The sequence below is a fragment of the Hirundo rustica genome, chromosome 3 (genome assembly GCF_015227805.2).
Source record: "Hirundo rustica isolate bHirRus1 chromosome 3, bHirRus1.pri.v3, whole genome shotgun sequence".
Lineage (NCBI taxonomy): Eukaryota > Metazoa > Chordata > Aves > Passeriformes > Hirundinidae > Hirundo > Hirundo rustica.
In genome coordinates this window covers 54,852,665-54,877,782 of record NC_053452.1, presented here as the reverse complement: position 1 = coordinate 54,877,782, position 25,118 = coordinate 54,852,665, and the positions used below count along the sequence as shown (strand labels likewise).

Genomic DNA, 25,118 nt, shown 5'->3' with positions numbered 1-25,118 from the left:
AATGAAAACAGTTAATGACTTCACATTATCACTCTAGCAAGCACTCTCATAATGGGGATACTTAAAGAAGCCTTATTTATTAGTGCAAATGTATATGGGTCAGAATTAATTTTTAAAAAATCTTTAATTGTTTTCCCCTTATAATTTTCACAGCGGTATATAGTTAAATATTCATGATAATGCTGATGATATGCTAAAGGTCTGAAATAGATCTGGAGTCTCAAAATCAACACAGGTTATTTAACCCTTTTCATCTAATGCACCACTGGGGACTTGAAGAGTAAAATCCCAGAGCACTGGAATAATTAGAAGATAGTAATGAGGATTTAATTAGTCCTTGAGATATGCTGAAATAGGACCACTGAGAACTTTTCTTTTTGGACATGGATTGCAAGCAGAATTGATGCCGCTGCAGCTGCTGTGATGTGCTGGAAAATGTATTCCATTGCTGGAGGCAGTTTCGTGGCAGCATTCTGTGCCTGTCAGATCTATGTGGACAGTGCCTGGAGTAATCACCTCCAAAATTGGTGAATAGAAGTTGCCGCCTTCTCCATCACCTTCTCCTAGTACCTTTTCATTTTTTTCTTTTTTATGTCATTCTTTCTGTTCTACGTTTATTTTGTTCTGTTGTTGACATCCAGCTTTTGAGGAGTGTTGTACAGTTGTGTGCTCTATTAAAAACATATCACAGTCAGGGACAAAGAGTAAGAAACTGAGTGCTCTTAAGAGTACAGGTGTTAAACTAAGCAAAATTTGGATCTTTTTGACACTGCTGCTTGTAAGGTTTATCCTCAGATCTTGTCCTTATTTAGTATTAGATCTTCACAGAAGTGATATTTATCAGTAGCTGCAATGTAGTAAATTTAAATAGCTTTTTTGGCAGTCAAGATGTTATCCAGGAAGAGGTTGTAACAGATGGGATGTGATCAGGCATTTTGATGTTCTCTTTGTGCTTCCCTACAAACACTAAGTAGCAACTGAATTCCTGTAACTAAAATTTCCTAATTTACCCATTACATTTCATACAGGTATTTTTCTCCCCTTTAACTGTTTTCTGGGCATGCTTATTTGTACACAGTCATTACATAAATTCCCCTGTAATGCATTTTCTTCTAACGAAATATAAATGTTTTTGCTTGCGTGGAAGACACAGAATACCAATCAGGTGTTTTGCACCTACAATTCCCGATCAGATTTGTGGCTTAATACTGACATTGGATGGTAGAGATTCTTTTCCCTGAAATCTATTTTCTTCTTAAGAAGAGAAATCAGAAGGAAGAAAATAGATCAAAGAATTCTTATTGCAACAAAAAAAGATACTGTAGTTTGCTTTTAGATCTTAAAAAGACTTTTTCCTTGAGAATACGTTTTTTGCTCTCATTTGGGGATTTGGGATCTACTCAGAGCACTGAGGAGCTAGAGAATAAAATGATTCTTGTCATTAACATTCTTCTGCTTGCCATGTTAACGATGACACCACTTAAGGTTAAATCAGACTTGGTAATAAGTTTACTTGATGTAGACTGAAGTGTTTCAGGCTCTTAAGGAAAGATGCTTGAGACATGCATAGAGTGCAAAGCCACAGGTATGTTTGAGTGCCTCTTCTGCACACAGAGTTCTCCAAGTGGGTCAGTGCAGGGGAGCTGAGCTCTGTCTGGTATGCAGGAACACTCTGCCAGACTGGGCCGAAATCGTGCCCAGAAAATCGGGGTTAGGGGAACTGTGCCCTCGGCAAGCAGAAAAAGTGCACCGCGTAAGGAGGAAAAGCAGGTTAGAGTTGAAACTGTCGCACTAGCTCTGTAAAATATCCCTTTTTTATCTAAAGGCACGTGATGAAGTAGGAACATGGTGCATGGGAGTACACAGAAAAGGTCTGTATGTGAAGGCAGAGCCATGCAGTAGAGCCAGGCACTTAACTTCTTTGGTGGCTCAAAAAGCTACATTACTTTCTCAATGTAGTGAGTGCTAAATTTATCAACAGTCTTTTTAAAAGATCAGGCCATCATTCATTTTTACCTCTGTATTTTTAATTGGACTGTAAAAGTGGAAGTGCACTGAAATGTAGTGTCAGTGTAATATGCAGGGGTTTTTTTAAATGTGTGCACACTATTTTTTCTTTGCTGTTTTGATTAGCAATGCATGGCAAAAAAAGATTACAATATGTCTACTTTGATTAGTAATGAACATCACTGGAATAAAAGTTTCTATTTTTCTCTCCAAGCTGTGGAGTGCATAGTTTTGTGTCTGTCTGTCTCTCAAGGGTTTCAGGAAAATCTGCTTTTCTTGCCCAAAAGTAATAGAAATTATGTTACTCTGCCAAAAGAGGTTAATTCTTAAAGAAGTCAATCACCATTTCAGGATGCTGGTCCCAGACTGTACTTGGATTTCAGACATGCACCAGCCAGTCTCAGCTTTAGGTTGATCTGATTAGTTGGAGCCTATACTAAATATACAGCAGGCCATCTGCAAGAAGAATCAAAGCACAAAAGGGTGTGATTTACATACGATAAGCCATGCCGGGAGACAGCAAAACTGCAGAAGTAGGATGTGAAGTAGGTAATAATATCTGCGCAATCAAAACCCAGAGTCAGATCTCAACAAATAAATTTTGTATACTAGCAGCTGGTCATTGCGTTTTTCTTGCTGATGTTAAATCTTGTTATACTTGGAGACGAATCTTTATTTCATTTTTTAAACTAAATTGGGGATTCTCTTTTTGAGATCAGGGAGCAGAATTGACTTATTCTGAGAGAGTTTATATAGTTGCCAGCAGAGAGACTTCTCAGTAGAAAAGTTTCCACTGACTTCATTAGGCAGCTGTCAAATTCCCTGCCTCTGGGCTCAGGGACGAGGATAAGCTACAGCAGTTACTGATGGAGAACTTGACGAAGTGACAGTCAATGTTGCTGTCATGTGTTTGATGTAAAGTTACTGGGTATGATCCCTGTCCCTGGGAGAGCTTCCCATCATGGCCTATAAATTGGGAGCTGCCAGTGGTCTGCCTGTTCAGCAGCACCGTGGTTGTCAGGACAGTCTTCTTCCTCAGCACCTAAGTTAACCTTTTTATGAAGCTCCTGTGAAGATAAACAACCTCTGATCTAAAACCCTTTATGTCTTTTTAAATTAATATACAGGACAGTGAGTTGAAATCTATATAATGTGTATATTAATAGCTTACACTGGATAATTCCTACCATCCCAAAGGATCCCCAAAGAAAAAAAAACATTCATCAGGGAACAGCTGCAAATCAAGGAAAGGAAAAAATCAGTCAAATCATAAATCATGGTAAAAATAAGACTGAGGCAAAGGCATTTTGGCACTGAGGACAACACACTGATTTTGTGTTTTTGAAAGAAACAATATGATTTATTTTACATGTGTACAACAGAAGACACATCACGTATATTTTAGTATTGTTCCCAAGACATATAGTGATATTCAATATATTTACTTCATGAAAAGGAAGATCTGAGTTGATTCAGGGAACCTTTGAACAGAAGTCTCTGCAGAGGGTAAAGTTTTCAAACCTGAAGTTTAGACCATTCAGCCTGCAGGCTTTGCACATTACACATTATAAAATGCCGTTCCTTCCTTGCTCTCCTTCATGGTTTTCCTAAGTGTGCACATTATTAGCGAAACTTAGACAAATGTTGACTGTGCAAAGCAGGTTTTTCATGTTGCTGCTGAGATTAATTCCAGCATCCCAAGCCACCTACTGAAATTCAGGATTCTCTTTGGGGGCAGCTGGGAGGGTGGGGTGTGCACTTTTGTACTGCAAGTCACTGCAACCCTGGTTTTTCAAGCACTGTAGTAAAAGTATCTTGTGTAAAGTATATTACAGTAACAAATTATGTGTAAAATGGTGGATGAACAATGCGGTTTTTGTTTAGTCTGTGCGTGAACATCTCAACAAATGTCTTTCCTTCTTTGTCCTCAGTATACCACTTAAAATTTGCATCAGAGAGCATTATGCAAGGTTTGCATTAGGAAAAGTTGGATATTTCTTCCTTGGCTACCATCTGGGTAATCTGTCTGATCCTTCCCCAGATTCTAATTTATCAGTGATAGATTATATGAATTTCAAGGCTAGGCGGTAGCAGAGGGAGGTTTAGGGGTGGGAAAAATTTAAACATTATTGCATGCTATACATAGACTGGGTTTTGTAATATCAGAGAGAGAAGCAGAGGAGATTCAGCCAGTTAACCTAATAGCACAGCTGGTAAAACACTAGGGGGTCTGGGTTAAAACCTTAGCTAGGTCATTAGTTTCCATCTTCCCCAAAGCTATTCACATTGTGAAGAGAAGCAGTCAGACAAATAAACAGTGAGGAGACTGTAAGACAGATATTAAAGCATAATAAGAAAATAATTTTAAAGAAAAATGAAACCAGTCCAGCACTTTTTCTTAAACAGAACATTGGTCTTTTTGTGGAAACGAGAAATACTGCAGTGATCTTTGCAGGAAATCCTAATTTTGCTGTAGTGATATTTTCCTTTACTGCTGTTTCACATAAGCAAAGAAACATTCTTTGTTGAATGGATGTGAAGAAATGTGGTGCTTATACTGCAGATATTAGCAGATGCCATTGTGAAAATAAATTGTCCAGATACCAAAGGGAAATCATGTAGCTGTTGCTCTAGCCTAGAGAACTTCAGATGGTTTTAGTGGTGCTCTGGTGGACTTGGAGAAGCTGGCAAGGTTTATGTGGGTTTTTATGCGGGCTGAAAAAAAGAGCTCAGTGTAGAAACTTGATTACGTTTTTTCATGGTTAATGGAGAAACATTAGAAGAACTTCTAATTAGAGGAAGAAGAGTTCATTAGAAGAAGAAGAGTTCTCAGAAGAACTGAGAGAGTGAATGTCTGAGAAAGGAAGGTTTGCCAAAAACTGCATCATGGATGTGCAAGCATTTGCTCCTTTTTCTCAAAGAACTTTCTCCTAAAAACATTTTGGGATATTTTTTTTTTTAATAGAATGTGATTGGAGAAAGAAATAAGAAATTATAAATACTTTTTTTAGCTTTTATAAAATACTATATCTGAAGATGTTGTATTGGTGCAGTGCAGATATTTTATTTAGCTGATTTATTATTTCTTTTATTTGCCTATTAATTGGACAGGAATATTGAGAATTGGTATTTGCATTGTCTCAATGAGATTGACACTGCAAGCTCAGCCGAATTCATGCTCACCAACCCATCACCCTGTGATGTGTGTTGCTAAGTGAGATGCTTTGCATGTGTCAAGCACAGGTCTAGCTGGGCATATGTTAATAAGGTTGCTTTCTGGAAAATTAAAATAGGATCTGAGGTATCTCAAATGCAAAGAAATCTTGTGCCTGCTTGCTCTAGATAGCAGGGGGGTTTATGCTACATGATTTCACTTGATTTACTTGGTTTATTCTCTGGTACATGGGTCAAACCTTCATCAGTTTCTTAATTGCTGTTAGCTGTTTAGACCTGTGTAACATTTTTGTCTGCTTAGATTTTTTCCAGTACCTGAATCTCTCTCACTGTGTCCTTTTCAGTGTTTATTTTAAGTAGCTCCTTAGGGGTAGGTACTACACCATTCTTTGCCAGTGACAGTGAGTAGTTTATGGCCAGGTAGGGCTGGCCCCCCTTAGACAGTGGTACAACAGTATTTTCTCTTGCTGTCCGTATGCCACACATCTTCAGGTTTGACCACACCAAGGTGTTTGTTCAAGTACCATCTGCAGACAACTTGGTTGCGTATTTAGGGTTCTGGTATCACAGGCTTATGTGAGAATAACCAACTCTTTCAATTACTAGAACACTTAATTAATGTGTGAGTTTTGTTCTGTTGGATGTTTTCTTGCAGTGCTCTGGGGTGCTGACTGTGGACATGTTTAGCTGGGAAAAAACTCAGGCATGGTTCACCAATCCAAAACCTTCCTGAGCTGTCCTTGACATCTGAAATGGGTGGGCTAGGCAGAGTTTCAGTGTGACTGTGATGTTCCTCAGCATCCTGCCATGCTAACAGGATGCCAAATCACAGAATAATGCTTTTTATTTATTATCTTTACCTTGACCTGTCTGCTTCAGTGTTGTTTATCCACAGATGAACTAGATTTGGGAGTCACTGTTTGTGATCCGTCACCACCCTCTTGTATATTCAGGATGTATACTGGTGAAAATCTGGAGAGAGTGGATACAACCCAAACTGCTGTCTGAGGAAGGAAGGTCTGCCAAAAACTTGTGTCATGGGTGTGCAAACATTTGCGCTTTTTTCTCAAGGGTACTGACCAGTGCCTTGCTAAAATATCAAGCACTGGAAATTTTTGTGTTTCTCCCCACACACAAGTTTTTCCTTTAGAGGTGGTGGAAAATATCTCTTAAAATACTTAATTCTTTTGAGCTGATTCATAAGTACAGGATTTTATGTTATTTTTCCCTAATTAGTTGATGATCAGTATATGCGTCCAATCTGTCTCTGCTTCTCTTATTCCATGATTTCCAGAGTAATAAGCCTATCTAGTTAGTAATAGCCCTTTCTTCAGCCTCTGCCCTTGAACAAGGAGAACTTCCTTGTTCCTTACTCAGAAAGGTTCCTCAATTATTTTGGTCCCAAGCTCTGCCACTAAGCATGCCCCTCTAGAAAGAGCTGTGGCCCAGTGTATTTTTTTCTCGGGTAAGTTCATTTTTACAATATACTGTTGCACATTGTATCTCTCCTCATTTTTTATTTATCAGATGCATAAGTTAATGATGATCCGCTATCACTGTAAACTCCAAAGTTTTTGTGAGTAAGTGTTGCACGTGTTTTCAGGTTTAGTTCATTCTTGAAAATCGATGGACTACTCCTGGCTAAATCAAAAGACCTCTCATTGACCGTGGGTTAAATGTGTGCCAGTAGACAGTTGCTGTCCATCAACTGATATGTAATTATCTGTTCCTTTGCAGTCATTTCCTTTCTGTTTGAGCTTCTAGTTTCTATAAGATTTTTTCATATTCAAGCCAAGATTTTAAAATAGCAGAAGAATCCATCTGAGATTTTACAGCAGCACCCAGCATGTTCAGTGGGTGTTTTTCATGGGTAGTACTAAGGTGGTAGTATTCAAGAAACAGATGGGTTTGTATTGGTCAATGTACAAATGTAAGTAAGAAAACCTTAGTGCATAATTCCACGAAGCATTAGTAATTTACTATTGTATATCTGTTTCCTGTATACATATGCCTGAGAGAAAGACGAGGTTTTAAATGTTTTTAAAAAGGCATCATAGGCGGTATTAGCTATATGATGTGTATTATGAGGTGTTAGTGCTCTTTATAACACCAGAAGTTTCATTTTTGTCTTTTCCTTCATCAAAGGAGCAGAAACACTTCTATCACAAGCATTGCTTGGCTTATTTTTTCTCTGTATTTTGCTAAAAAGAAAGAAGAAAAATAAAATGCTACCTGAACATTTTTAAACGCTCAATGTATATTCTATTTGAACATGCAAACATATTATATTATTGTTACGGTTTGATAATTGTTAATAGTATGCTACTCTTCCACTGAGAACAAAAAAAACCAAAAAAAACCACCACAACCCTACAAAGATTACTGCAGTATTAAAATGGTTTTTAATGCAGTCATTCTTCTCATATGTAAATGTAGTATAAAAGCTGACTAAAAAGGGAGAGAATGCTTCTGACAGGGTCACTTTATTCATCTACTTCTGAAATAGCTTAGTTTGCCAAAACCCACTCAAGTGTTTTTTCAATAAGTAATCTTTTGTTGTGATGGCACGTAAAGCATCACCTCTACCTCTTTTTATCATTAATATTAAGGGAAGGGGGTAGATTTGTTCACTGATGAGTATGTTGCCACTGCAATTTCTAAAGGCTTAATTCATAGCTGTTTCCTAGAAGTTCAAAAGACAAAACAACCCACCTTGCTGTCACAGGGGTTGACATGTGAGATGCAGTCTGGCTGTTGAATCACTTCACTGCCATTACTCCAGTGCGCCTCTAATGTAATCCTACTTCCATTCTTTACAGAAGAAAACTTTATCTTAGATCTAATTTTCTGGAAAGAAAATTTATTTCTTTTTGTATCGGCTATAAAATGAAGTTGAACACTAGGGAAAACGTGTGTAAATAAGGAAAAATGAATGTATGCCAGCTGCTCCCTTTCATTTCTGATAAGATTTTTAGAATTGATGTTGTTTTTTGCATGATGCATGAATGTTAATGTGTTGACCAGGAACCCTTTTCTCTCTTAAGACATCTGAGCTTCCTGCAAATATTTAAAACACTTCAAACTCATGCACTGATCTCTGGATGTTGACTGGGCTCTCATGGAGTTTGATGAGGGTAGACTCCTCCATGTTGTAATGGAATCCAGATCACAGTAAGAACTGTTCTTTGCTACTCCACATCTCATCTGTAGCTGAAAGGACTCCTCTGCTCTCTAGCAGGAAATTAGAGCGTGTCCTGTTTCAACGCCATGCGTCAGTGTGCTGTACAGACAGTAACAGAACATAGTATCGCGCAGATATTCTTCCTGAATTTCAGGACGCCTTTTCCCTAATTCTTTATCTTCCTTCAAGAGAAGGTAGCAAAGCCAGCTTTGGTTTGAGAGGAATCCTACGCCCTCTGTGACGATGGAACTCATGCCTCACGTGAAAAACAGTTTAGAAGTGCATTCCTTTTTTGTTGTGTTTATCAAAATCTTTATTAAACTAAGGCTAGAGCATAAGTTTGGGTAGTATCACACAGTTATCTCTGCTCTTGAGTTAGTGGCATGCCCCGGGCTTGGGCCATGCTCCCTGAGCCATAGCCCAGGGCGTGGATAAGGCAGGACAAGGGACTGTGCACAGAAGTCATACAGATAAGATTACCAGGACTAAGTGGGAAGGTTTATCTGGATGAGCACAAGCGTCCCATTCTCCTCCTGTCGTGTTTTATTTATGACTGTACAGTCCACTCCACAGCATCCGAAATTAAGGAGGTGGAGTTTACTGAAGAAGAAGTCATTTGAGTAGAAACTCCTACTTTTACTTGTTACTGACTTAGTACTCTGGTCCCTTTCCCTTGAGAAGCCTTTTTGACAACACCAGAGCTGGTTAAAACTGATAATCTCCATGTTTTCATTAGACATTAGTCCATGTTGTCCATGTTCAACAACCAGCAGTCCCTCTGCATCACTACTGGAAATTACTGTACCAGTAGCTGCTCAGTGTATCACCCTTCCTTGTGGTGTTAAGAAAAGTACTTCTTGCAGTAATAACGGGGCTGAAAAACCTTAATCACTACCGCAGTGTTTGGAAAGTTACCTCATATAGATTCAAAGCTGAACAGAAAAAATCCCCTCATTTCTGTACTAGACACAGGAGTAACTTTACTGTCTTTATAATAAAAATCTTAGTGTGATCAGTACAAATTTTTTCATTCAAATGGATCCCGCAAGAGTGATACATATGGTGTGTGTCAGGAACATTGGCATTTATTTTGTACGGACACACAATTGTATTAGGTTTCTAAATTACAGCACTGTTAGCAGAAGGCATAGACTTTGTAATGAGAGTTGAGCCCCGAGTGGAACTGTTCTAAAAATCAAGGGGTCTGTTTCAAAATAAAGCTAAATGGAGAAGGTCACACAAGTTTTCCTTTGCAGAAGTGTGGAGTTTTCCAGCCAGTACAGACCAGTTTCCAAGCTGCCATTTTGCACTCGGTTTTTTGCTGTGTCGTGTGTCAATGTCTGCTCTACCTCCAGAGCAAGTGCTAGGCTCTGACTTTGCAGTTCGGGTGTGATCAAGTTCCTTCTCTTGGGGCTTGCACAAAGATCAGGAAAAATTGATGTGTATTCTGCCAAGTCTTGCAGTTGGAGTTTCAGCATGAAAGAACTGGGTGCAAGGGGTGCAAAGTCATCTCATCTCCTGGTTTTTCTCCTTACAACCTGCACCTCAATGTTTTCAGTTATGAGTTTGATCACGTGTCTGGATATGGCTCAGAAAAAATGACCTCTCTTCATTAATCAGTAATTGAGTGTCTGGGTGGGAAAATGATGTTTGGTGCTAGCCGGTGGGAGGACACCCCAGCCCTGTGGGAGAGTCATCCTTTTGTGCTGCACTCTGGAGCTCACCCAGCATGGTGGCAGCACAGCCAGAGCTGGCCTGTGGTATGCACTCTCACAGGGAAATGGAAATACAAAATTTAATATGGGAGCAGAACAGGAAATAAAGCGGATTTCCTCCAGAAATTAAAAAAAAAAAAAAAAAAAAAAAACCCACCCCACTAAATTTTACCAGCACATCCTCTTCAACATTCAAAGCAGCACTAAGACCTTTCAGGGTATAAAACATCAGAAAACCAGTGTCCCTACACAGACATTTCATGGGCAGGATTGCAGGATTTTTCCCAGTTCATGAAAACTTCAAAACCCCACCACAAAACCCTCTTTTTCCTTCATTTAATAGGCTTAGTTTTATTCCTTCATGTGAAACTTCTAAATTTGATACTGTTTCACTAGGTCTCTTGCTGTAGCTTTTGAACCTTAAATTAAATTGGGATTCATTACAAAAGGGAAAAAGGAGAGAATGCAATGGAATGTGCAGGGAAAAGACTAGAAGAAGGACCTAGAAGCACAAATACATAAGAAAACAGCTGTTATTTCTGGTTGGTATCACTAGTCTTCACACAGAGATATATTTTTGCTCTGGTGAGTTTGTTGAAGTGAGGCATTTTGGTAGTGACGTATAATTTTGGAAGATGTGATACTCCCACCATAAGTCATCAGGCAAATTCCCTAGTACTGCTAATAAAGTAATGCATATAATTGCCTTTAATTTTTTTTCCCTAAAAGTTATTTTCATTTTAAAATTAACACCCATTTGTACCTAAGCAGGACTGCGCTGTCTTCATTTACAAGGTTTTCAAACCTTATGCACAGTTTTTGGTGGTTGAGATATCACTGCTGACTTGGAGATGTGTTTGGTTTTGTTTGTATGAACAACAGCAGTTTTCTGGGTATTCTTAGTCTGAGATAACTAAAGAGGGTTAGTTGATTTTAATGCCAAAGATTTTTTTTTTTTTTTTTTTAAATAAAGAACAACTACCTGAATATTAATTTTTGCTTTGGTGCTTTTCTCCCTGTAGGTTTTATGGCAGGCATACAGAGGAACCCCCAAATGTCACAGTATGGACCTCAACAAACTGGACCTTCCATGTCACCACACCCCTCACCTGGAGGTCAGGTGCATCCTGGAATTGGTAGCTTTCAGCAGAGTAATTCAAGTGGTACTTATGGGCCTCAGATGAGCCAGTATGGACCACAAGGTAACATGCTTGCTGGTAATGGATACAATAACTTTTTTTTTTTTTTTTTTTTAATACAAAATATGTATACTTATCGAGTATGTGAGTAGGTATGTTAAAAACAACAAAAATGCACACACAACACTTTCTGAAAAAAAAAGAATCCTAAACAAATAAAGCTATATCCAAAGGTGCTGCTGCACCCTGTGGAAGAAGCTGTTTCTGTTATTAGCACCTTTCTCTGTATAAAAATAGTGACCTTAAATTAGGCAAGGAAATTATGAATCTGTGGCATTGCCAGGTCTATTGTTCAGGAGCCCAAGCATGTCATCTCTGTGATGAGGCTGAATTTGAGCAAGCATGGAATAAGGGTCACAACACCGATCCTAAAATAGGACTTCTTTTCTTGGAGGAAATCCCAAGGCCAACCTGAAATTGCATGGTGACTTTGAGGGTAAAGTCTTCTAACAAGCATAATAATACAGTGGCTGCTGTGGTAATAGAATATTGAGCTCTAATGCATATCGTTTGTGAATCTCAACTAACCCTTCAAACTGAGAGAGTTTCTTTTAATTTGCTTGCGTGACAGAATTGGTGGGGAAGTAAAACAAAAAGATAATACACAATTTCTGCCCCTGGACAACCTTGAACTTGTCTATTGTTTTGCCTTTAATGGATAACCTTTATAAAGTATGCATCTGTTTAGGGGTTTAATGAAGCTGAAGTCAAGCCCTGGAATGTATAAGGGTCAGTATTTTCTTTAGAGGTACATAAAGAAGCTTTTCTATTTCAGCACTTGCTACTGGTGCTTTCTTACTTAAAAGCCTCAGAAAGGACTTGAGCCAGCGATGGGAATTTCTGTAGGGCTCAGTGACACTCCCATGGGTGGTTATTTCAGGCTCCCAAGTTTCTGAGAACTAGTTCTGATGTTTGTTTGCAAGGAGCCTTGCTGCCCTATGCAATGTTCCTTTCTGTTTCATCTCTGGGTAGCGTTTGGTTTAGTGTTCTGAGCACAGGGCTACAAGCCAAGATTTCCCAGTTTCTAATTTTGGCTCTGCCTTTTACATCATCTTTCAAGTTAGGCAAGTAGATTCATTTCTCTGCTTTGCTTTCCTTAACTATAAAATGGGGCTAGTAGTGCCTTATAGCCATGTATGAAGATTAATTACCTAACTCCAGTTGACTGGTGCTTTCCTTTTATTTGGAAAGCATTTTGTGGCCATAAAATGCTGTCCAAGTGCTTATTTTTATCTGCACAGTGAGCAACTAGCTTAACTGGTAAAAAATCCAGTGGATTTATGATGTGCAATCCTGACTTCCAGCTGTAGTGCTGCTGCTGAGATTCCGAACCATGGGAATAGGGGGTGTCAAGTGCAGTAAAACATTAGCCATCCACACTGATTGAATGGAAAGGTTTTTGTACTAAATCAATGCATTTAAGTAACACGCCAAATGCTACTTTCTTTTTTTGCTTGAGTTCAGCAGTTCTTTTCCTCCCTCTGTAGATGAAAGTGCCTATGTAATGATTTTATGGGTCATGGTCAGGAAGAAACTGCTATTAAAAAGTGAACTTGAGGGACAGGAAGAAAATGAGCATCGTTGTCATTAACAGGCCATTTCGGAAGAGTTTGGTGAATAGTGTGATGGATGAAAACCATGTTCTTCTGCCAGTGCTCAGAAAGTACCGGTGATTCTGTGCACTGGTCATCATAAAATTAGGGCCTTGCAGACTGTCAGCTCTGTAGATAACAATTAGACAGAAGAATACTACATTTTCACCAGGTTGATCTAGCCATTGATGAAATCCAGGGATGAAGATAGTGGTTTTTCCAAGTTATGTGTTCACCTGGACTTAAGGTTTTAATAGTATTTTTTTTATTTTAAATGAAAGTAATCCATAGGTGCAACTCTTAACATACCCTATTACAAAGCATGATCGTGTGCCAGCAGTGATGAATATATAATAATGTTATCCCATTTGCCTTTTTCAGCCAAAATAGGAAATATATTAAAAATTACCTAGGTTGAAACCAAGTTCTTAAATTATTAAACTAAAGTAATTCTCACGGATCTGACTTGTTTTCCATGTTTTGTTCACATAGGCCTTCTTCCAGAATATTGTTACGCTTAAGCTGGGTTTGACAGGACCACTTGTATTTTCATATATGCATCAAAGCATTTGGAAACTAAGCTTTTGATCCAGCTTTGAATACTGGATTTCTCTATGGGCTGTCCTGAAAACAATTGCTCAAGGCTAGTGTGCTCTGTGGAGTGGAATTGCTCACCGTAGTAAAGACTACACCATGAAGTTTGGACTGGAAGTATTAGCCCCCAGTTCATGAGAGCAGAATGATCCATTTCATGCCTATGGTTGATTTATTTGATTTTCATGTGTTTACATGACACTTAGAACTATAATAAGAGCAGAATATATTTTCCCAGGAAGCAGTTCTGTACTGGGTCCTAGTCCAATTCTGTGAAACCATTTCCTGCAGAAATAATAAATGGCTTTGGCTCCACACTTCAGTGTGTCTGGGATACAACACAGGAGCATGCAGTACAGAAGATTAATTTTAATATTTTATTAAATCCCAGCATTTTTCAGTCCCCAAGAATTAAAAAAAAAAAAAAAAAAGGCAGAACAAGGATGGAAGTTGTTACTGAAAGAATCTCTTCTGTTTGTATTTTGACAACATCTAGCTCGGGGGCTAATGAAGCTATGGTCTATGACCCCAGCATCAGACTGCTGTCACAGCAAAATGTCCCTTAAATGCACTCTGGAGAGCAGTTAGATGCCATAGTCAGTTGAATCTTTTAAGACTGGGGCAGAGGAAAGCTTCCTGTGAATCAGTAAAATGTCTCAGAAATGCATCCTGTCTTCCTAACTTTTTCTACTCAATTCAGCAGTAAAGCTGCTCTGTTGGGGTGCAACAAAGAGAAAAATCACTACTGTTTGAACCACAACCCCACACAACTTGCAGTAAGTTGAACCCCCTTTTGCTTGTGATAGAGTATTATGAACTGAGTATTTGTGCTTTTAATGTTGGACTCATTTCACAAAAGCACTTTGCTGTCTAGTTCCCACTGATTTTAACCCTAGGTTTTAATTTAAACAGTAGCATCTTGAGGATGTCTTGCTTAGCTTCAGAGTCTGAACCTCTGAATCCAGACCCATGTATGCAAGAGTCTGCGGAGCTAAGATTTAAATATCAACTGTGTCTTACTGAAGTCCCCTAGGTAAGGTAGTTCAGAGGAATTCAGAACAACACGTTTAAATAGTCTGTAGAAGAACATCCTGATGGTTAAGTGCACATGCAAAAAAATCTAGAACTATTTTAAGATGCTGTTAATACTGTGAATCTGATTTATGTCTCTAAAGCAGAGAGCAAAGCTAACACAGGCAGTTCTCAAATTTCCCTCTTTTCAGTTTGCCTAGAAATGGCAAGATCTCAGAGCACTTTGTTCAGCAAACCCGAACAAAGTGGACCAGAGTTTCAGCAGTAAGTATGAACATCTGTCTTTGGCAGGTTGTTAGTCAGCTTTTTTATACTTTATCTTCATTACACTTTTTTTTTCCTCCTGATTCCTGTTACAGCATTGTTTTTTCTCATGCATTAGAGATGTCATCTCTCTGGGTACAGTTCTACTCTGCCAAGGGGGAGTTGGAATCAAAAATCCCTCAGATATGGAGGGGAGGAGTTGTTCAGTAGTACTGTGCAGCCACTGTTGCCAGGCTTGTACCCACTTGAAAAGTGTGGGCTCTTGAACTTGGCTGCCTGACACGTCCAGCTGATGTGGGCTGGCCTAGCATCTGCTGCATTCATTGTGTTTAATGCTGCATCCATCTGTTTTCTGTCAAAGCCACTGCCAACAAATTACTAATCTATTAGAGAAACATGGAAATAAGATTGCACTCCTCATTCCTGGCAATTTCTCTTGTGTTTTGTTTGGCCCTTTTTTTTTTTTTTTTTTTTGGGGGGGGGGGTGGGGGGCGGGCGAGGGGGGAGGTGTCTGGGAAAGGTATAAGAATAGCTAGTACTTGAGGTATTGAGGAAATGCTATGGGGAAAAGAACATGGAAAAAACCACTGAAACTTGTTTTCCTTACTAAAAAGATCAGACTTCCCTGTGCTCTTGGATGTGTGTCCCTGGAGATGAATGATTAGGAGCTATTTTAACTGAGCCACATATTTTTATGGAGAAGATTTCACTGTTTTTTCTGTGTTGTGTGTACGCTGGAAAAGCCAAAGCACAAAAAATTACATTTTTTGTCCCAATTCAAAATAGCATCAAAACAGCAGTAGTGTTTTAGCATTGGTGTTTGCTACGCATGCTGCTGAATGTATTTTGTAGACCCTAAATGACAAAACAAATTGGCTTTACGTAAATTGGACTGACAGTAGCTCCCAGTGATCATGGATATCATGTCTGCTGGTCTAGAGAGAGGGTTTTCTTCACTTTGGGGAGTAGTGTTACTAATAGCATGTACATAATATGTGTTAACTGTTGTGCCTAACCTTTGAGTGCACATACACACCATTATGCTGTATTGTACTTTTCTTGCACAAAGCAACTGGAAACACAGAGCAACATCCAAGTTGTGTGCTATTGCCTGTAACTCACAGCAGAGCAGTGTGAAACTAGTCAACCCTTCAGTCTGTAGTCACTTATGCAGGATCTGATGCATGGATTGAGCAGGTCTCAGCGACCAAAACTCTGGCTGGGGGCAATGGCTCACTGAACAGAGAATATTCAGCTGCCAGCAGCCAAGCCTAGAGGAGGAGGAAAAGTGACAGGGCAGTCTTAAGCCAGAATAAAGCTGAATCTGGAGCCTTTCATCTCTGCTGAACCACATACTGGGGATCTTTCTGTGAGGACTCCCAGGCAGAAACTTGGATTTTAAAGCAGAAGAGAATGGTTGCTTCATTTCCTTGGGAAGCGTAGGTCTCATACGTTCTCGCTGAGGAGATCTTGTAGTAGAATGACTCAGTTATAGGGTGGGGAGGAGAAGATTAGAGAAAGCACAGCAGCAGGGGCATATGAATTAGTTATGTGTGCATTCAAAGGATGGATGAATATGTTTATTTTAAATATGAACGGGAGTTGGATGCCACCAACTCCTCTGCCTGGTAGCTGAGGCCTGAGGAGAGGCATGGCTGATCTGCACAATTAGAGGAAGAATCCAAGGGCTTCTGCCTTCAAATAAGCGTGGGAATATCTGAGAGTAGTCAGGAAACTCTGCTTTGTGGCATCCCACAGGGAGGGAATGGGTCATGTTTCCACTAATCTGGATGAGATGGAAATGAAGACAAGTCAAAACTGATGACTGAAGTAGTGCAATGTGATATGTTTCCTAAAATAGTTTTCTATCATATCTTTAGCCTTTTTTTTTTTTTTTTCCCTCTTTCTCATGCTGCCTGGGTTTGTTTCTGTAACACTGCGTGCTGTATACTCGATTTTTCTTGAGATTTCAACATGACAGGAAAATCAGCACTCAAATGAGTTAAGCTGCTGCAAGCAGAACACTTTACTCAGTGACAACACAGATTGGGTTTAGGCAGGTTTTCATGCTATCCTTCATAAGGCAGCTGCTTGTATGAGCATCTTTGTACTGTTGCTGCTTACTTGTGTAAGACTAGTTTTCTCAGGAGTTGCATTGTAAGCTACCACTCCTTATGCTGACATAGCCAAACTGAACCTACTAGGAAAGCAGGGTGGGGCAGGAGAGCAGGAATCTTTCTCGGACCCCAGCAGTCATCCTCACCAGTCCAAATCAAATCATCTCTTAAATGGGCAGAACAGTTAGGAGCAAGAAGCCTGTTGCTGAAACTGCAGAAAGACAAAGGAATGAGAACATAAAATTACAAAAATAAGATTCTTCCTTGAACTTACGTATTGGGCTTCTTACATGCCACATTTCTCTCTGCCTCATAAGGCAGTTGTGTACGTTGTGCTGTGCTTTTCTTTATTTCCTGTTGCCTCGTAACGTACATTAGACAGAAAGTGTTTGAGGGTACATGAAAATCAGGTTCATAGGACCATTCAGGTTGGAAGGGTGCTCAAGAGCTGTTCTTGGATTCAAATCTGGGTCAGATAAAGGATCAGACCGGGTTACTCTTGGCTTTATCCAACTGTGTTTTGAAAACCTCCATGCAGGGAGTCTGCATAACCTCCTTGGGCAGTTTATTCTACTGCTTCTCTGTCCTTGTGTAAAAGCATTGTCCTTTGAGGCCAGCGTGGGTCACGTTAGTTCACATGCATAAGTTCTGCAGCTGCTAACTTCCTAAAAAGAAATATTTGCTCAAGAGTTTTAATGCTTTTCTCTGTGCTTTTTTTTCATTTTGTTCAGGAAACTACTCCAGACCACCGACGTACAGCGGTGTGCCCAACACGAGTTACAGTGGCCCAGGACCCGGCATGGGTATAAATGCCAACAGTCAGATGCACGGACAGGGGCCGAGCCAGCCTTGTGGTACCATGCCCCTGGGACGGATGCCATCAGCTGGGATGCAGAGCAGACCATTTCCTGGAAACATGAGCAGTATGACCCCCAATTCTCCTGGCATGTCTCAGCAGGGAGGCCCTGGGATGGGCCCACCCATGCCAACTGTGAACCGTAAGGCGCAGGAGGCGGCTGCTGCAGTGATGCAGGCTGCTGCAAACTCCGCTCAGAGCAGGTATGCATTCAGGTGGAAGCAGTTTAAATAAGTGGGAATGTTTTTCTTATCATTTCTGAAGTAACATAACTGCATAGGTGTGTGAATGTGCATTTGTAGGTGTTCAAGCTGTTCCCTTGCCTCTGGGAGGAGATGGTGTGTCCGAAGAATACTTTTTCCTAATCATCTCCTTCTCTGAAGGAGAAAGCATGCTGTTGCCTGCTTGAATTATCCTCTCAAAAAGCAGTTGTGACAGTGGTGATGATGGCCACTTCAAGTTTGGTTCTTGGCATTATAGCTTTAGGAAAACCCGCCGGATTGCAGTGACATTTGACAAGCCCTCTGCAACTTTAAACTTTCTTTGAGTTTTCATACTTTTTTATCTCTGATAAAGAGAGGGCTAACATGTCCTCAGCAGCTTACCCCTGCCAGAGAGTAAGGAAGCCTGTGAAGCTGCCCATCAACTCTTGCTTCTACTGCCCATGTTTTGAGCAGCAGTGCTGATGGCAGTTCTCTTCTGTGGGATGTTCTCATTCCTAAGCAGGCCTGCAGAGGGGGAGAGGAGGGCAGGCTGAGGGGAGCAGCTGGAGGGGAGAGGCGGTGGGAGACATAAAAACCATCTGTAGTTATCTGGAGTTGATACCTGCCACTTGTGCATCCATAGTAGAGAACCTGCAAACAGGACTGCAGAGGTTGGAGCCATTGTTCTTGTCTCCTCTTTGGGCGGCGTAGCTACACGTTGCCATTCATATATGGGTTTTGGCAAAAGGCACTTTGCTGTCCGTGGCATTCTTAAAAGCAATTAATTTTTTTTTTAAATTTTATTTTATTTTGTGTGTGTGTCTGAATTTTTGCAGGTTAAGCAGCATCCACATTCCCCTGGACTCAAATAACTTCTGGCATATTTATTACCTGTTTCTGTCACAAGAAGGTCCATAATGTTTGAGAATTACACAGATATAGTTGGACTCTTGTGGTGAACGTGTTCATATGTGTGTGTATTGCTCACTGCACGTATGCATATGCGTACACAGATGCACATAACATTCATCCAGATATTTATCATTCAAGACCGGTGTTTGTGGACACTAGAGTTGCTCTTATTCCAAGAGGCAATGTTAAACAAGAAATAGGAAGCCGGTGTGTCCCTGAATTTGTTACTTTCTTGGGTTTAGATCTTGAAAGGCAGGTGGCTGCTAATGATAAGCAGCAGTAAATTTTTAAAACAATAACAGTTAATTTAGTGTACTTCATGTTCTTGCTCAGTAAAATAGAAACAGGCTCCCTTGAAACAGACCGTACTCCAGCAGATAGCTGTGAAGCAGCAGTCCCTTTCTTCTGTTGGTTGTTTTAACTGACCTGTCTAGTAGGATTTATGGAAGTCTGCTTCTGTCTGTCTGGTTTAGGCTATAAGCTGATAGGTCAGGCACGAAGGAATAAATAGGCCATCACTGCAGCTGCAGGAACAGGACTTCTCTGTAATCATAGAATGAAAGGAAAAGCTCACATTTGTTGGTCTTGACAGCAAGAAAAGATTCTGTGTTAAGTGGAAGGCATTTGGTTGTGATTCAGCTTACACGTTGGGCATAGTGTGTGGTGTTTGATCGAAAACTGGGTTAAATGATTACCACTTCTATCTCACATCTTCCTCCCAAGTCAATTTTGTAGAACGGCTTTTTCTTTCTAGCTTTGACTAGACAAAACTGCACCATTTCAGAGCATTTCTATCACCTACTGCCCATTCCAGTGATCCAGCACCTGTGGAAGAGCTGAGCAGTCACTGAATCTCTATCACAAATACTGGCAAAAGGGTTATTTATAAACTGCAAACTGGGAGGAACTTGTCACACCACTCTCATGCCAGGGGGTTCCAGGCACACTGTTTTCCTCTTTGATCTCAAGTCAGCTGTAGGGGAGGAAGCATAATGGCTTTTGGCTATTCCTGCAAGTCCTCGAGACTCACATATGGAAGGGATGTATTTGACAACGACTCGGATTTGTGATACAGATCAAATCCACAGAGGCTGTTCTTTCGTTCTGCTTCAGGCCACCACACATTAGGTCACCTGCTTATCTCAGCCAGTCTGGGGCTGGCAGACACCACCCCATGTTTTCTTCACAGCACCCAAACTATGGCAACACTCAGGCTCCCTCAGTGCACCAGCCTGACCAGTATGGGTGGGTAGCCATGTAAACCGGGCTTGCTGTGGGACTTTGCCATTTTTTAAAAATGTTTGTGAACATCCCATCTGGCTGCTGAAGGAATATAAAAATCGCATGAAAGATACAGAAATACTTGCATTGTAGCAGGGATTTTAATTTTTTTGTTTTCTTTTTACTAACACCAGTGTGCCAGTACAAGGAAAATGTGCATGTCCCTCACTCACATACCTGTGTGACTTTTGGCACGGCTCCATTTCCTTATGCCTGAAAGGGAAATGAAGAACCTCGTCACTGAGAGGGAATGAGATGTCTCCTTCCCTGACCCTGGCATCATCTTTCTCTCTTCATTGTTGGTGTTCTAGTCTGCAGCAGTGCGTGCAGCCACATTTTCTGGATTTGGTGGTATTGTCAGTGCTGCCTAGGCAGAGAACTGCAACCCCCAAAGTTGATCCTATGTGATCAACTGAGATCATATTCTGAGAGATGATGTACTGCAGGAGTGATTACACAGTTTCTTAACGGGATTTTCAAGGAAGTTCTAGTACACTGTAGTTGAGTGTGCATGTACTCGAAAAATTAGTCCCTAGAAGAATTTTTAGGAGCACTAAGTATCCCTTGCAAAACTTTTGCCTGAAGTGCAGCTGCTGTTTTCTCACCAGAGTCCTCCACACTGATTTCTGTGAGCATATCACAGATTACAGAACTGGGAGAAAGTATCTATGTTGCCTCCCAGCCTGTAGCTCCCTCACAAACAAATCCATCTTCACCTGAGATTTAACCTTTACAGACTTTCCTGCCATCTTGTTATTTTAATTGTTGTTTCTGTAGGAACTCTTTAATACCCAAATTATTGCTGCTGTCACAGCTATTAACAAGCTATTAACAAGTTTTAATTACCAGTTTTCTGTAGCTGCTAGTTTGGTTTTTCCCTTAATAACACCGTTCATGTATGTGCACAGAAAAAGCAGAAAGAAAAACAAAAAATTGGAACACAAGTCTACTGGTTATCCAGTTCAAAAAACAAAGCTTAGTGAAATGGGAGAGCACTCCCAGCATACTACTTGCCTAACTGGGAAGACATCCACTCCTATATGCCAGCATGCATGAACAGTGCCCAGCCTTTTCCTTCAAATGTGTTGAATTTATCAGATTCAGTTGTGGAGCTCAAAAAGTGCTGGATTTTTATTACTATGAAACACCCTCCTCTGTGTAGAATTAAGAATAAAATTAAATGGTTGTGTCATAGTCATGGTTACACAGCAGTATTTCTGTTCAAGTTGGTTGTGATCCACTTCAAGGTCAACTTGTTGAGTCAGTAGCCAAGTATCAATAGGGGAGAGAAATTTATCTTCAGCTGTTAATCCACAGGACCTGTCATTTCCCAGCTCAGGAGTCTCATTTAGACATAGAACGCTGATTTGCCTCTGCCTTGCCAAGCCACACTAAGCAGCAGCCTAAAATGAATTTAAATGGCATGCATCAGAAAAAAATCTTGCCCACTGGGGCACAAAATCAATGTTCATTAACCAGGGCAGGATGATCAGGATCTGAGTGTCAGCCAGTTATACCTAGGTATCATCCTCAGAGCAGACCACCGCCCTTTTCATTAGAAAAGATTAAAATCATAGAAATGAAAGCGGTGGCTGTGGAAGATACTAGGTTTACACCACTTGAATTAGCCTTTGACCTCATCTTGAGGTCTGCTTTATGTTAAGCTTAGATTAATTTCTATGGCTACATAATACTTTCCCTGTAACCTAAAATCCTACGATTTGCTAGCCGGACTTGTGGATGCAGGCCAGAGTTTCCCAAATGATAACTGCCATGTCAGGCTAGAAAAAAGGAAGGTGTTTTTAAGACCTCTTCTTGAATCTCTTCATTGTTTCAGGCTACTCAGGGTGTTCAGGCTTGTTCTGAGTAGAAGTTCACAGCAGGCAATGTTAAATAAATCTCTAGTACCCTGTGTAGTAATTCACTTTATTTTCAGGAGGAGAGTGTGAAAGATCTACAAAACAGTGTTTTCCTTTTTATATTTGTCTTGTCTTGGTCTCAGCAAAACCATTGACTGGTGGGGACTGTATGTTGAAGACCTAATCTATCCATGGAAGAAAAGACTCTTCATAACTTAGGTTGGCATTGACTGAAACCCCATGGGCTGGTTCAGCTGCTGGAGACTAGAACCCAGAGGAGACCTCGAAGGACCAGGTGGCTCCAAAAGATCTTTTATCACACTGTGATTCTTAGAACAGCACATATATTTATATTGATAGATAAATGTTCCTGTGTGTACAAAACTGCATCACAGTAAGCCTTCAGTAAAACAGTTTTAAGCAAATGAAATACTGTTTACCCTGTTGATGTGAAAGGCAGCAAATTCAGCGAGTATCTTCTTATACCAGCCAGTGTTGAGCTCCTCAGTTTGTAAATGTCCAGCTTGAACCTTTGCTGGACTGTGTATGCACTGTCTGTGAGCTTTTGCTTCCTACAGCAAGTTCTGTTTAAAATTGATTGTCAGGTTGGTGCCTGAAGTCATCAGACATCTTTAGAACTAGATGCTTGTGTCACCATCACTTCCAGCATCTCTCGTGCTAGCAGTGAGTGTTATTCTGAGCATGTCTTCTCAGCAGTTGAAAGTGTGACTGTAGTATATGGAAAGGTAAAAACATAGTTGTAAAATAGCTGGCTTGCATGCTGTTAGTAGTGTGGCCTTAGAAGAGGTAATTCGGTGCTAGCTGGCTGTAAAATGTGCATCCAACTGGATGCTAAAATGAGGCTTTTGCTGGTGCAGCTACAGTTATCAATACCTGAACTAATTACAACAAAATGAGTTTTGATATGCCTACATGAGGAGCAGTCCTATCTTTGAAGGCAGCCCCTTTGACCTCAATGTACCTCAATATGATTCTCAGGATGGCGTGTTGCAATTTTGTAAATTAAAGCAATTTTTTTTTATAGATTGAGTGAATTTAGAATTCAGTGCCATTGATTTTAGAGGAGACAATTCAGACATAGTGGTTTATTAAACTGAGGAACTGGGAACCAGCTTTGCTATTTGCAACCTCTGATCATTTTAAATCCTGGCCATTGGGTTGCTAAATTGAGGTGGATATTTACATTATCTTCTGCTGATCCCCATGCCACCTGAGAAGTGGTGTTCGGTCTCTACAATAATGTGTGATGTTGCATTGCTTTGACATGCTTGTAGGCATTCTAGAATGTGGTTCTGGTTCTAAATTGCTTAGCAACTGGTTAGATACCACAGCCTCATTGTAGTGTGGAGAGAAGAATTTAATATGTTTTGAATCAGTCATAAAACTGATCAAACAAAGCTGCACTGATATTAGAGAATTTCTGTTGTACAGAGAAGGACAATTAGTGTAAATTAGTTTTAAAAGTACATTCTAGATGTCTTCTTAGTCTGTGTGTATGTATACACACACATGCACGCTTGCACACATGCAGGCACGCTAACCTTCCATCAGCAATTCTCTCCTGCTATGTATGTATAATTCATAATCCGTGTTGCTGGTGCCAACAAAGCACTTTTTCCGTATTATTTTCTCCAACAGCGGGGTAATGCAGCACTACTGATGGACTAGAAGGTATTGGTGAGGAAATATAGTAATGGACATGGTGCATTAAAATGTCAAAAGCAAAAAGAAGGAGGCGGAAATGGGGAATAAATTTTTTAAAAAGAATAATAATATAAATAAAACCCAGAACTGTTTTAGGTGTTTTACATCCTAGTGCCTGTCAGTTTTGTGCAGTATTTTCCAGCCCGGCCCTTTTGATCTTGAAACTTGGATTTAAAATTCTAATTGTGATTTTAAAAGCTGCAGTTTTGTAGCAGGAAGTCTTGAAGCACTCCAGTAAAACCTACCATCTATAATCCCTGGAGAGAGTGTACATTTTCCATTGTTTTCCCTTTTCCCCTTAAGCTTGGAGGTGCTGTTCTTCTCTGCTGGGAAGTTCGATGGAGTGCAGGAAGGTTAAGTACTCATTCAAGTTTCTTTGCTTATTCAAACCAGGCTACTTCTAGATGAAAGGCTGCCAGCTGTGAAATCCCCAGAGTAAACTAGGCTAAGATAGGACTGGTAGCCATAATTGGAGCCAGTGCCTGCCTTATCTGTTGCCTTTGAAATAAGCCCCTGGCAAGAAAGGCTCTTTCTGCCGGGTCTTTTATTTAACATTCAGTCACACGGAAGGAGTTGCTCCTGTAAAAATTCAGGCCGTTCACAAGCTGTCTGGTCATTGCCCCTCTGCTCTGCTTCTCCAAATAATCACAGATTTCCTTCTGAGATCATTGCAGGGTGATGGGTCACCCTGCAATGAGCCCCACTTTGTTTTTGATTAGTGCTGTCCTAATATCCTGGTGGTACTTTCAGTCCATGAAACCAAATTTGGCTTCCAAAATAAAGTCCATGTGTACTTTCAGCGGGGTGAAGTGGTTTTGCTTCTTGGCCTAAATGGCTGCATTGTCTCTGTGAACCCCAATACTCCAGTGCTGGCCCCACCTGGGGCTGGAGGAGGTTCAGCAATAGCTGGAATATCATCTCCCCATGCTAGGCTTCTGTGTGATTTGAGGGGTTAAAAGTCCAAACACTAATGCTTACTGTAACTAATTTCTAAGGAAGCTGTTAACCAGTATTGACATATTTCTCCTCTAAAAGGACCCATGCTTCTTCCCTCTTCGTGAGAAATAGTAATTTCTATCAAGCTGATATTTTTTTCCCCCTCATGTTTTGCTTTTCAAAGCAGAATCATCTATGGGGTTTTTTTCTATAATGTATTAGGAGGGAGGAAGTTCAGCTCAGCTTATATGTATTTATTATTGTAAGGGGGAAGCTAGAAATCTTCTGTGATTATTTTATTTAAATGGAGATGCATTTTATGGATCAGCTCAAAATTGCTGATAAAATCATGTAAGGATTGGAAGAAACTTTACATGCTGAGCTATCCAAAGCCATTTCTTGTAGGAGACTTAAGAGAAATACATTTTTATCTGGAATTTTGTTTTACTAAAAGGTAAATCCATCATTTTG

General features: G+C 40.2%; 1 protein-coding gene across 6 annotated transcripts in view; it reads left to right on the top strand.

Moving 5' to 3' along the window:
* The window catches only part of ARID1B (AT-rich interaction domain 1B), a 325,014-nt gene that overhangs the window by 247,169 nt on the left and 52,727 nt on the right, over nucleotides 1-25,118 (top strand). For all 6 annotated transcript variants that reach the window (XM_040058344.2, XM_040058343.2, XM_040058342.2 and 3 more), the window contains 2 exons: nucleotides 11,100-11,279; nucleotides 17,607-17,934. In XM_040058344.2, coding sequence (XP_039914278.1) covers nucleotides 11,100-11,279; nucleotides 17,607-17,934 — 508 coding nt within the window. The remainder of the gene's footprint in view (nucleotides 1-11,099; nucleotides 11,280-17,606; nucleotides 17,935-25,118) is intronic.